The following is a 13,066-nucleotide window of genomic DNA, read 5'->3' as shown; positions in this document are numbered from 1 at the left end:
ACTTCTTTGCGATGGCTTATGAAATGTCTAGTCGGGCTCACAATTGCAAAAATAAGAACATGTCTTGCTTTTGTGACATAAATGTAACATTTTACTGTAATTTGCTTTTTTTGTTTCTAGTTCCAGGTGTGTTATTTTTTGCAGCTGCAATGTAACGATAGTGTAGTTATAAAACTTTCGTGTTGCTTGTTTATTAGTCTCTGTTTCAGTGCATGGCCTTGACGTGACGGTTTTGATGCGCGGCGGTCTTCACGTCATTGTCCTGGCATGAATGGCCCTGATGCGAAAGCCTTGCATTGAAAGTATAGCTTCACAAAATGAGCCATTTCTGTGATGTGCAGCTCTCGGCAAAAGTCATGCAATAAATTTCGGCAAACGTTCTATGAACGATTTTACATACCAAATCAGACTCCAGCTTTTTTCTTTGGTCATTTAAACTGCATGTTTTTATTAATGAGCAGGGTAGTTCATCCCAGACTTGTTTCAATACTGACCGATACAGGCGGGTTTTGAATAATACTGGCTGCTGCCGTTTTCGTTCATGGTATTGTGCCCGGTGTTTTTGCAGCAAGATAGTAGCCTACCTTTTCGCTGAATAATCTGTTGCGGCGGAAGACGTAATATCCGGTCATCTCAGTGCAGGCTCTGTAGACTACCATCCCACTGGGCTGTCTAGTCTACAACTTAATTTTAGATGCCTGCACAGCAAAAGTGGTGTCAGTCTTGTGGACTACCCTTTTGTTGTTGATGTATGGGAATCGTGCTTTGCTTGCTGCCCAGTAGTTTCTTTGCCTGACTTTGTTTTTGTTTCAATAATTGGATTTAGACACAGTACCTAGTTGCCAATGATCATTTTCAGTCTGTCCAGCCATATGTTGACTTGACTCTACACGAACGCAGCCACAGCCTTAGCTCCGAATAGCTTTGCTCTTGGGGTCACCTAATATTCAAGGGCAGTAAAACTTCCGAGGGGGCTTGTGAGATTGGCAGCATTGCCGTGATCACTAGCGGATTCGCATTGTGTGTTCACCACTGCCAATTTCACCATTTGGTGAAACAGTCAAGGCACAAGTCTTGCTTAGGTGTCATGCTAACGCATTAACTAGTCTAGATTTTTGTTAATGAGAAGTGGTTGTGAAATAGACTTTCATGAATGTGATACAGCAGGTAGTCGAAATGGGGAGTCTTTTCAAAGAGCCATTTTTGTGGTAATGTGACTAGCTTTCCGAAAACACAACCGACGTTAGCTTTCGCTCTGATAGATATTCCCACATTGCCTTGATTAGAAGCATTTGTGGAGTAGCTATAGTGTGCGTGAGAAATGATCGGGGTGTGCTCGTTCTTGCTAATGCCTGATTTGATGTGCCTTGCGGCAAACTTCTCATGCCTCACAGTGCATACTAGTGATGTATAGGTACTCCTATAGAGCTAATTGCATTACTCCAGGCTGGCTCCACACTGTCCTCTTTGAGCAGATTAGGGACTTTAAACTATGGTAAATCCTTGCTTTGATAAGGTTCATGTGTCAGTGGTTCTAAAGAATAAACAGACGAACTGTTTGTGTACTAAAGCTGCAAAAAAAAAATGTTGTCATTTCGTAATCAACTTTGTCGAATCTGGGTGGGCTCTGGTTACTTACATGCTTAGTTCAAAATGAAGCATGAGTACAGTTCAGTGCCCAACAAAAAGTATTGATTTTTTTCTCATCTGAAGAGACATTACCACCATTTTTCTACAGAAAAGGAAAGCCACCGTGCGTTCCTTGATACAGGCTTCTTGCCTTGATAGGCAAAAGACACCATCTTTTCCAGTCGATATGGTTGGTGTTCTACTTGCTCTTATCGCAAACGATGCATGGCAGTGAACAAAATGTGTGAACAGTAGTACACAAAATGTGCATTTGAGCACCGCTTACGAAGAACGAGAGTTGAAACGATTCCCTGTCTAACGCGGGGAATTCGTTTGAACCCTGTCAACACTATATTCAAGTCTTATTGCAAGTCCCATTGCCCGCTGCTTGGATAGTGTGTTGATGATTGAGGCAGCAGGTCACAGGTGTGGTTCAGCCCTGATATTGTTGATGGTTTAGTGTAATATTTCAAATGGTGTGATTGTAGAGCCCTGATTCGTTGTCCAAGTAACTGGTATGGCAGCAGGTTAGCGCCTAGCAAAGACATCATAGGGGCTTTAGCGGGTTGCTGCAATACAGCAGTCTCTATCAATTTTGCGAGGGAGTAATGAGGTGTTTGTCATGGAGGAGGAAAGTCTTGAGCAGATGTAAGAGGGTAGCCATCATGCAGTAGCCTTTTTTGTTAGTACATTTGGATGTTTAAACTGTCGCTTTTTTTTTTGTTCTTTCATAAAGCAGTGGATCAATTGTCACAAGAACTTTTTAGCCATTCTGTGCAACCTATGTGTAGGTGGCACCTTTGGTGCGAAGAAAAAAAGTGCTTTTTTTTCATGAAAGCATGCCGAGATAATTAACATTAGGCTGTGCTATAAGAAGAGCCCTGTGATAATCTTTATTTCCACCCTGAACATTGTCGTACAACATAGTGCCTAGAGCTGAAGCCAGTTTTGTTGTAAGATGTTTTCCCTAGCAGCCTGCGCTTCGGCACAACCTTGAAATTGAAGCAACATGAAGGCAACGTTGCACCCATAATAGTTACCACTAGATCTGAAGGCAGTTTGATTGTAAGATGTTCTTTATTTGTATTGACACTACTCAGAGTTCTTTTGTGTTTACCACTGGTTTAGTGTATGTTGCCTTCATTCAACAGAACGGAGCCGGATGAAGATTCTGTAGTCGTGTTTCTGCGTAAAAAACTGGGCCCAGGGTTTTTGGGTCTTACAGGTGCATATATACAGTTTTACCATTTGGCAAAGGGGAAGAGAGACTTTTTCCCTGTGTAAAGATTGTGTGGCGCCGGTTTCAGAGGTTTGTTTTCATTGCGTTCACAAAACCTCGGCACCCAGAATATTGTACACGAGACTGTAGTTGTGTACATGCATTTTTTGCTATCTTGTGCATGGGTACACACCACGCACGAAATATCTGTATAGTGGCTGCAGTTCATGCGTTGAGAGATTGACGATGGTTTTATTATTTATTGATATTGAAAGTGGCACGTCGCGTCGCGCCGGAATAAAAATATATTACTGAGTTCTTTTTTCGAAGTCGTCCGTGTTTTTCTTGTTTACTGTCGTTCACGCCTGTTGCCTCCTGGGCAGGGCCTCATCTCCCATTGACAAATAGCCCCACCGCTGTTGTCTAGTGGCTAAGGTACTTGGCTGCTGACTTGCAAGTCGCGGGATCGAATCCCGACTGTGGTGGCTGTTCAAACTAATTGGGCCACCAAACCCGACTCGGCGCAGTTTTTTTCTGGAATAGATGTGAAAAGCCGGGACTTCAGTTTTAACCGAGACAGGTTTTTCGTCGAGCGTGAGCTCTCGTACTATCACATTAAGACTCCTAGGTGTCGTAGGGCCCCTGCTTTATATCGTCGAGACGGCACGTCGCGCCAGTACACGGTACAACACACTCGACAGCCAGCTTTCGATGGAGGCCAAAATGCTCTAGGCCCGTATGCTCAGATATGGGTGCACCCTAAAGAACCCCAGGTGCTCAAAATTTCCAGAGCCCTCCACTACGACATCTCTTGTAATCATATGGCGATTTTGGGACTTCAAACTCCACATATAAATCGATCCCTTTGACAAATGCAAAAACGCTTGCCGAGGGGAACAGCACAAGAACTGGATGGATAAACTGGCCCTTCAAGATACCTTTCTGCAAAAACACTTATATGCCTTTGGTTTATGTCCACATCGAAGCCTTGTGGCCAAGAATTTGTAGATTCTGTGCCTCGTACACGTGATTTTGGCACATTAAACCCTAGAACTGTATTGAAAAGTTAGAAGCCATGACCACATGGCTGTTCGCACCGACATCTTTTTGGCAGCCATCTGGCACAACCAAAGCAAAGAAAAGTTGCACTACGTAATTTCTGGTGTCCTAGACCATAAATAGCACAACGAAATTGTCTACGTTCGCATCTTGCAAGTCTTCCCTATGCGCTGGTAGAACAGTTTATATTGAGCGCTTGCTTCGAGTATTCAAGTAGCTCCTCCAAGTCGACTAGTGGCACACAAAAATACACGTACAAGCCCTACCGTTTGCTAAAAAAACTAGGCTTGGGTCTCGTGCTTGCGACAAACTCTGCGTGTGGCTCGCATAATTCTGCGACGCAAGACGGTATCGCAGTCCATTTCCAATCACCTGTTATGACAAGTAAGTGCAATCACTGTGAGCACACGTTGACAGTATGCTGCCAAGGGGTTTCTCTGCTAGTAAAAACAGTCATGACCTCGACCTCCCTCTTCGGTGTTACTTTAGGCGACCGCCCCCCTTGAAATGATTGGCCGGATCCACCCCTGCACGATGTCGTACGTTGCCCATTACATGACCTAGTGGCAATTGCCGGATGACCTCAATACTGCCGTGCCCGTGTTACACCGTTGATGACTGTATGGCCGAATTGTGTGTGAGCTGTCCGAGTTAATGGGGATGCTGTAGGCTGTCTGCACGCTTGTGAGGGCAGCGCCTTGACTGCGAGGCTTGTTAAACCTCATCCAAATCACTGTGGCCGTGATGCCTGAAACGATGACTACTAAGGTGCATACGCAGATGCTCAGGATCACCAGGAAACTGTCTTCGTCTGAAACAAAAGAGAAGATTAGATTGGAGCACATCATGTCAAACATCATTCATGATTTATCATCTCAATTAATCTTCCTGTGGGGCAGCACTGAAACTTGGTTATGTTGAAATCACGAGTAACGCTTTTGAATATTGAGATCGAAAGTTCATGATGGTACACGTTCTCATGAAGTTGTGTAAAGTGAAATTCCGAGTGATATCAACAATTTCGCCATTTTGAACTCGTTTATGTATAGACCTTCATTTTGTGTGTATAGATTATACCGGCCGATTTTCGCCGTCGTCGTTATGTTCCTCATTCGGCGCACGTTGACACCAAAATTTCTGAACGAAACCGTGTGGAAACGAGTGCGCGGTCACGAGATTAAGCGCGTTATCTGAGGAAATTTCAGGGTCAACGTGGAATGCAGCTCTCCAGTCGCGCACGTAGCATCGCGATTCCGCATTCTTGGGGATAGTGAACGTTCACGATGCCGCAGGCTCACCTCTGCAACCTTTTTCGTCCGATGCGTCGCCGCAATTGTTGTGCTTGTCGCAGCGCCACCTGGCATCGATGCAGCGACCGTTAGCACAGAGGAACTGAGCGTCGCTTGCAGAATCGGCAGGGGTGCAGTTTTTACCGCTCACTGAAATGGAATTAGAATGATAGTTTTGGTGTGCAGTGGCCCAATATATATATAATATAAGGGTCGCGAGAGCTCAGGCTCACACGCATAGGTTTACAACAGCAACATTGATGTGGGAGCTTTAGGGTGCCGCTACGTAATAATTTCATATTTTAAAGGACAAAAACATCCCTTTTTCTACTTTACGAAATTCAAATTTTAACGAAATAATTAGAGATCTCCCATCGCTACGTTAAATCGAGTTCCAACTGCACAGCTTTATGTAAAATTTGGGTTATAAAGCCATGTGTGGCGTGCATTCATACAATGACCTAGTCATATCGTGTTAATCATATATTTATACCGCGAAATAGCACATACACAGAGCGAAAAAAAAAACAGTGACAGGACGGGCAATTTCTTTGTTCTTTGTATATGTGTATTCGGGGCTGAAATATCTATTTAGGCAAGTTCCAGCTAGGCCAACTAACTATAGTCTTTTGAGCCATATCAGGAATTGGGCCTACCGGGCCATATACGGCACATATCTGCAATGCTATATACGGATATGTGCCATACATAGCACAAATCTGAATATGGCGACATTTGCCTGACTCTTTGCATAACCGAATATAGCTGATATGTGCCGCAAGTTCGCCAGGCTGATAAACGTGCACTTCGAATGGGTAGTGCATAAGACATGGATACTAAAGAAAGAGACGTGAAGAGCACAAGCGCTTGTGCTGTCTACATCTATATCTTTCGTATTGGTGTTTTATACACCCCCTTCCATGCCTAGCCGTGGGTGGCTTGGCAGTGTCCAGGGTAAGGGGGATCCTGAGGTGTGCATTGAGAATAGAAATTTGATGGTCATGAAGTGCATTTTCAAAGCCACAAGTTGTACAATGATGTAAACCCCCCCGGAATATGAGCCCTCGCATTTATGTAAGCGTTCTCTTAAACAGCCACGCGCGTACTGCAAGAACACACCAGGGCAACGCTGCCAACCGCATGTGTGCATTGCATACCTGGTTCTGTGAAGGCCGTGAGTAGAATGGTAAATCCCCTCGTGCTAGTTGAGGCTGTGTAAAAGTTCCACCTGAGGTACAGCTTGTTGCCTACTGAAGCGAACGTCCTTGGGTAGGTGTCGTCCAGGGACCCGCAGAACCGACTCACAAGGGAGTCCAGATACCGAACCTTGGAGGTAATTAGAGGACTGGTAAAGACATTTACACCCATGTCAAGACCAGTTTTTTTCTAAACTATTCGCTTGTACAAAATAATCAAATCGGTAGGTACATATCAGAGGCTCATATAGAAATTTTCGACCATGTTGACCAACACCACTTCTATTGGTTCAATAAAATGCTAATAAGTGGCGGCTATAAGTACCCAAAGGTTTCAATATAATTACTATACAGCTTATATAACCAACTGCATTCATTTTAGAGCGTTCAGCAATATTATAGTGGACCAATAGAAAATTCAATTGTTGTTCTTGCTATAGGGGCTGGCGCCAGAAGACCATTCTAAATAATCACTGTGAGAAACATAACTCCAGTTGTTAAGCGACGGCTTCTGTTAAACGAGTTCTTGCGTCTTCATGACTCATAAACCATATTATACGCCAGAAAGAAAACTTCGTATTCGTCTTGCTAAGCCTACTCTGTAAAGAACACAGTATCGTGTCGTGTGGTGACCAACCTTCTCGAAGAAGAGAAAATGGCGGCAAAGCCACGTACATCAAGGAAATCGATGCAGTAGTTCTCCTTTGGGTCGGAGTACATGTCCAGTTCCTCGATGGTCATTGTGATCCGCGATTTTCGTGGACTGGTCACTAGCAGAGTGGACGTGCAGCTTCCCCAAATGTCCCACCACGGGGTGGAGTCGTCGCGCTGGGACCGGACCGTGAGCACGGACTGGTTGCCCGTGTTTGAAAGTTTAAACCGCATCGGCTCCCGACCGTTTGTGCGACAGGTGTCGCTCATGTATACTGCGCAGTTGAAACAAGTAATAATAATAATAGTAATAATAATCTTCATTCTGGCCTGCTACAGTTGCATGCCACCGAGATCAGGCAAAAGGGAACAGACGTAAGTTGTCCTGACTAGGCCTATATGCCGGCACGTGAACAAAACAAAACAAGGACAGCGGTGAGGTAAGCGAAAATATCAGTGCAGCACAATTCAAAAACATCACCATAAAGAATTCAATATCCAAATCTATATAGAGCAGACAATATATGCAACTATACACTTGAAACGCAGTATAGAACAATTAGAGAACAAAAGTAGATATTGGAAGTGGTAAAATACAAATGCACGTACATACACATCGAGAAAAAAAGCGCTTCATCCTGCAGATCAAAGAGCAATCTTACTTTCTTTTTAAAATAATATAAAGATCTGCTTATCTGTGATAACTCAACAACAGAAGAAAAACTGTTACATATGTCTACTATTTGAAGGTCAAGGGATTGCGTGCCATAATATAGATCTGATGTCCCGAGTTAGGTACATATTGCTGAATGAAGCAAAATCTTGTTTTATGTGGTTATAAATAAGACCCATCAATTTAAGTTTGCAGCATTCACTGAAGCATAATACATGTAAAGCAGAAAATAAATTGCTATGGCTATCTGGTCTTCTTGCTAAAAGTTTTAATGCTTTCTGTTGCATTGCGATATTTTTTTGTGCATGGATCAGTCTTGTCACATGTGCCTCAAGCTAAGTTGCAGTATGTGAGGTGCGAATGAACCACCATACATTTCAACGTCAATTTCGTTGTTTTATCTTTGATGTTAGAAAGGGAGCAAATATACTACACCGACTTCAACAGCCAGTTCTCTTTGTAAAATAGGATGTCTTCAGTGGTATTCGTTCATGATGTTAGAGGCGACGTCAATCTTAACACCACGAAGGAAACGTTAAGATAGAGCGAGGTGGTTACGGGGGTGGTCCGATAAGTACTTGGCCTCCCTGTGAGAGCGCTACGTTATCGCATGAGACATATACTGATGTTGAGTACGCTCTCTTGAAGGGACGCTTACAAAGATACGGACGAATCGGCCTCGTGGTTCTGTTTTGGCTGCCCGAGGAAGCAGACGATTTTCTTGTGTCCGTTAAACAATTAAAAGAGAGCAATCATTGGTCGATTATTCGATTCTTGTTTTTTTGGAAGGGAAACCGCGCAGTGCAATCTTAAGAGCGACTGGATGCCGTCCACGGTGAGTCCTCTCATTCGATGTCAACCTTCTGAAATTGATTCAACGAGATTAAAAACGCGGCTGGAAGTAGGTTTTTGATGAGCCTCGCCCCCCGCAAACAGCTACCACGGCAGATAGCGTGGCGAAACTGTACGACCTCGTACTTGCAGGCTGCCGACTGTAGGTGCACGAGATAGCTGCGACAGCACATAGGCATCTCAAGAGACCATGTGGAGTCATATCCTGCATGAAATATTTGGCACGAGCGGGCTGTCTGCGCGATGTATGCCGTGTTTGCTCACTGCAGACAACGAGTGCATCCATGAGACCACATCAGAACAGTGTCGGAGACTGTTTAAGCGTAATATGATGGAGTTCCTGTGTCGTTCTTTTTTAGGGGCGAAGCTCCTTAGGGCGTGGGCTGTGCGTCCCCTGTAGCCTGTATGTAGCCACCTCTAGTTTAGTTCTTGTAGTGTTCACTAGATGGCGGTACCGTCTTCTGTATGTAGCCACCTCTCGTTTAGTTCTTGTAGTGTTTAGTAGATGGTGGTACTTGTAGCTGATGATGAAAAGATGCAAGATGTTATAAACTAGAAAGCGGTACTTGTAGTTGATGAAAGACGCGAGATCTTATAAAATAGGAATGATGTCACATATGGCGCGTGTCATTGGTTGAAGGCAATCGTTCGATTTAGTGCGGCGACGTACGCTAGGGGGAGCGATGTAATAAAATCGAGTGGGCAAAATGTACATAGGATTCATGGTTTACCAGGTTTACCTCCGGAGCTTCGCCCACTCATCATCATTCACTTCGTGGATATGGCGGAATTTTTTTTTTGACCGTCAACGAAACACATGAATCCACTGGTACAGTCCAGAGACCAAAAAAAAAATAGTCGAAACAGTAGACTGCACCAGGAGAACCTGCTCCGAAGAAGGCGGAGACTGTCGCATCGGACGGGAAAGCCGATGGCCACCATTTTCTGGGCTTCTCAGGGATTTTATTTTCGTCGACTATCTTGAGAAGGGCTAAACGATGACAGGATCCTACCACGCTGAATTACTGGACCGATTCGACGCCGAATCGCGAGACACACGGTCACCGAGAAAACGGTGCACTTTCGCCATGACAACGCGCCAGCTCACTTTGCGCCGTCGCCGCTGCCAAGTTGGTCGAACTGGGCTACGAAGTGGGGCCCCATCTAGCGTATTTCCCAGACTCGGCCATCAGTGATTTCTTTTGGTTTCGCAACGATGAATGCGTTTTTGCTTACAACTCTAGTGTCGCCGAAGCGACAGTGGGATCAATCTGCTGTCTTCGCCATTGATTTATATGCGGGGTTTAACATCCTGAAATCGTCGTATGATTATGAGAGACGCCGTGGTGGAGGGCTCCAGGAAGGAATTTCGAGACCACTTGGGATTCCTTAACGTGCACCTAAATGTAAGCCCACGGGCCTACAACATTTTCGCCTCCACCGGAAACGCAGCAGCCGCAGCCGGCATTCAATACCGCGACGTGCACTGTCTCCCCCAAGTCATACATACATACATACATACATACATACATACATACATACATACACACACACACACACACACACATACATACATACATACATACATACATACACACATACATACACACACACACACACACATACATACATACATACATACATACATACATACATACATACATACATACATACATACATACATACATACATACATACATACATACATACATACATACATATGTACATACATATATGTATATATATTAAAGGTGTTGACAAAGTACCGCTTTGAATGCTGTAATATCTTTTGTATTTCAGCCGGCATACTGTTATAACAAACTTCAAACGAGGCTCTAGTTGCCGCTGTGCATTATATAGGTTGCGTCAGTTTAAATAGTTGTGTGTTCTTTTTTGTGTCATTTGGAGGTGACCATAATGGTCCTTCGTTAAAGCTTGTGAATATTTGTGTGAACATGTTATAAACATGTTTTGCTGTTTCAAAAATTGTCAGCTTACCAGTCTGTATACAGACTGGTAAAAGCAGCCCTATAGGGCTGCTTTTAAAAGGTTTCCTTAGTATTCGAAAGATATGATTTGTATTCGCATTGCATTCGGACGTCGTCATTATTCGACTCGAATTAGATTTGGTTCTAACATTCATCATTCGCACACCCCTATAGTATTCGCCTCAACGTGACTACTAGGTTTGCAGTGCGTCCAGCTAATTAAGCTTGCATCTACACGAGTGCAGTGTAATTAGACGCGAAAATATGGGTGACGTCATGGCCTCATTCATTATAGTAGTGTTTAGGAGGCCCTGGGCGACATTGCCTTACATCAATAGGTCTGGATGAGCTGTCACCTAGGCAGCGCACATCTACCTTCACTAACTTTCCCGAACGTTTTCAGCGTAAAGTCATCGAAAGTTGACGTGTAGCGGAGTCATTTCCCGACGAATCGACAATCGTTTTTAATTGTTTTTTTCCCTCTTGATTACGGACGGCGTCGAAAGTCGACGGGGCTATATAGCAGGAGAAAGCTAGATTAGCTATTTCAATGATCAAACATATATGGGTTGTAAACAGCGGTTCGTTAACCCTTTCATACTTGGACCATTTGTCTGCCGCGAGAGGCTCTATATCGCACAAAGACACGTACGCCACCAGTATTTGCAATGTTTCGGCTGCTACCTGTTATTTTGTGGAGCTACTCTGTTATTCTAAGTGGAGGCGAAAATGCTGTAGGCCCGTGTGCTCAGATTAGGGTGGACGTTAAAGAACCCCAGGAGGTCGAAATTTTCGGAGCCCTTCACTACGGCGTCTCTCATAATCATGTGGTGGTTTTGGGACGTTAAACCCCACATATCAATCAATCAATCAATCAATCAATCAATCAATCAATCAAATGTTATTCTAAGTGGATACATCGCGTCGCGTGAATTATATACGTTCAAAAGCTCGATTGCCTTCTTGAATGTATGTCACACTAATTAGACTTGTTTAGTGCATTCGATAACAAAGCCTGTCCATATTGTCAGCCACACACGGTATCAACGCCTTTTTGAATCGATACGCGTCGAATTAGCACCACTGACGTACTGCGTCGCCTTATGCGCCAGAAACCTATCGGAATACGGCTAAAATGAGGTCCCATGCACGAATATAGATTCAGCGGGCAGGGTCAGCCAGAACTTACGGGTTTGGAAGTCCATTCTAGCTTCAGCTGCCGCTAAACAGACGATACCGCACACGGCGAGCAGGCGACACAGCATCGCCATGTCTACCCATTGTTCGTGTGCCAACACGCAGTGTGGATCTTATCAGCAAGCCAGGAGGATTCGCTGCTTACGCGCGTGCAGTTTTTTTTTTTTTTTTTTCATGTCGATATCTTTTGTCCTTGATGCTGCGCCGTTGGTGCTGACGTCATACGTTCGCGTTGCGTCGGCGACCTATCACACGGCGTAGCACAGATTTGAAACAAGTGTGCGCAACGAAGGTCGCGATATTCCTACGTGACAAAAAGTTCTCCCAACCCCTATCGAAGCCGTGTCCCGCGCATGCATGAGTGGTGCGTTCGGCGTCACTTCGATGTGATTGATTGATTGATTTGTGGGGTTTAACGTCCCAAAACCACCATTTGATTATGAGAGACGCCGTAGTAAAGGGCTCCGGAAATTTAGACCACCTACTTCGATGTGATTTCGTGTGCGCGACATTTGTAGTTCGCTTTATCTCGTGTGGGCGTCAAGGCTAACGTAACGGCCCTGCAGAGATAACGGAAGGTTCTCTCAGAGGTGGAGGGATCCACGGTGTTTCGAGTCGGCTAGCCCTCCGTTTCCTTATTGGGCATTGTCGCAGCGTAGTTTACATCGGGACTAGCTCGCGTAAGTGCTCCGAGATAAGAAGCGCTGATAAAGGACTCTTTTTTTCTTTATTTAGTTTTATTTGGACTTGTCTTCTTTATCTGCCTCAGCTCGACCTTTTTATTTCTAACTGTTATTTCCTGGCATATCACTCCGCGTGTTGACAGCGTCCTATCGCTGCAGTTGTTGAGCCTGTGGGTGAATGAAGGGTTTATAATTCAAAAAAAAATTTATTTTCCATTTTGACACAAGAAATTCACTGTACTATGAGGAACAAACCTGTGCGTGCCTCCTATCAAGCGGCCGCTCCAAGCAGTTTAAATGCCACGCCGAATAGAGTTACTGTATAAGCTACCTTTAGGTAGCATATACAGTAACTCTCGACGACCTGGACAAGTAGTGCCATCTCGCGGCGTTATGAGCAACCATACAGGTTCCAGAAACGTATTGCGGCAAAGTCGCAATACGAAGTTTATTGGATAATGGAAGCACAAACACAGATGCATGTGTTGATTCGTGGCGTCACTGTAGTCAAAGGTTTGTGTGTGACCGTTTCACGAGAAAACAAACAGATGTACGTAAAACAGATCTATGAGCTCCAACTTTCGCATAAAAGCAACACAAATAGAAAATGGAAATAAACGTCTTGCACAT

At 44.3% G+C, this 13,066-nt stretch overlaps 1 protein-coding gene across 2 annotated transcripts; it reads right to left on the bottom strand.

Annotated features, from left to right (window-relative positions):
• Positions 1–3,094: 3,094 nt before the first annotated feature.
• LOC119164216 (low-density lipoprotein receptor-related protein 12) lies at positions 3,095–11,898 on the bottom strand. Of its 2 annotated transcripts, none has more exons than XM_037416355.2 (5): positions 11,746–11,898; positions 7,068–7,318; positions 6,354–6,522; positions 5,206–5,346; positions 3,095–3,382 (listed from the first exon to the last, which is right to left on the bottom strand). In XM_037416355.2, the coding sequence occupies exons 1-5, from the start codon at positions 11,825–11,827 to the stop codon at positions 3,339–3,341; spliced, it is 687 nt and encodes a 228-aa protein (XP_037272252.2). In that variant the 5' UTR covers positions 11,828–11,898; the 3' UTR covers positions 3,095–3,338. The 2 variants fall into 2 exon arrangements, with proteins under 2 accessions (XP_037272252.2, XP_037272251.2); XM_037416354.2 differs by lacking the exon at positions 3,095–3,382 and adding an exon at positions 4,265–4,718 and having other exon boundaries at positions 11,746–11,896.
• Between the last annotated feature and the right edge of the window lie 1,168 nt (positions 11,899–13,066).

Source organism: Rhipicephalus microplus, chromosome 8 (genome assembly GCF_043290135.1).
Source record: "Rhipicephalus microplus isolate Deutch F79 chromosome 8, USDA_Rmic, whole genome shotgun sequence".
In the NCBI taxonomy this organism is placed as follows: domain Eukaryota; kingdom Metazoa; phylum Arthropoda; class Arachnida; order Ixodida; family Ixodidae; genus Rhipicephalus; species Rhipicephalus microplus.
This window is presented reverse-complemented; position numbering and strand designations above follow the sequence as displayed.

What these genes read in the sequence shown, in the direction of transcription:
- LOC119164216 (XM_037416354.2), bottom strand. Translation starts at nt 11,827, where the DNA reads ATGGCGATGCTGTGTCGCCTGCTCGCCGTGTGCGGTATCGTCTGTTTA. An exon ending in TAGAATGGACTTCCAAACCC is followed by an intron (nt 7,319 to 11,745) that starts GTAAGTTCTGGC and finishes TCAACTGCGCAG; the next exon opens with TATACATGAGCGACACCTGT. An exon ending in CACGGCCTTCACAGAACCAG is followed by an intron (nt 5,347 to 6,353) that starts GTATGCAATGCA and finishes ATTCCATTTCAG; the next exon opens with TGAGCGGTAAAAACTGCACC.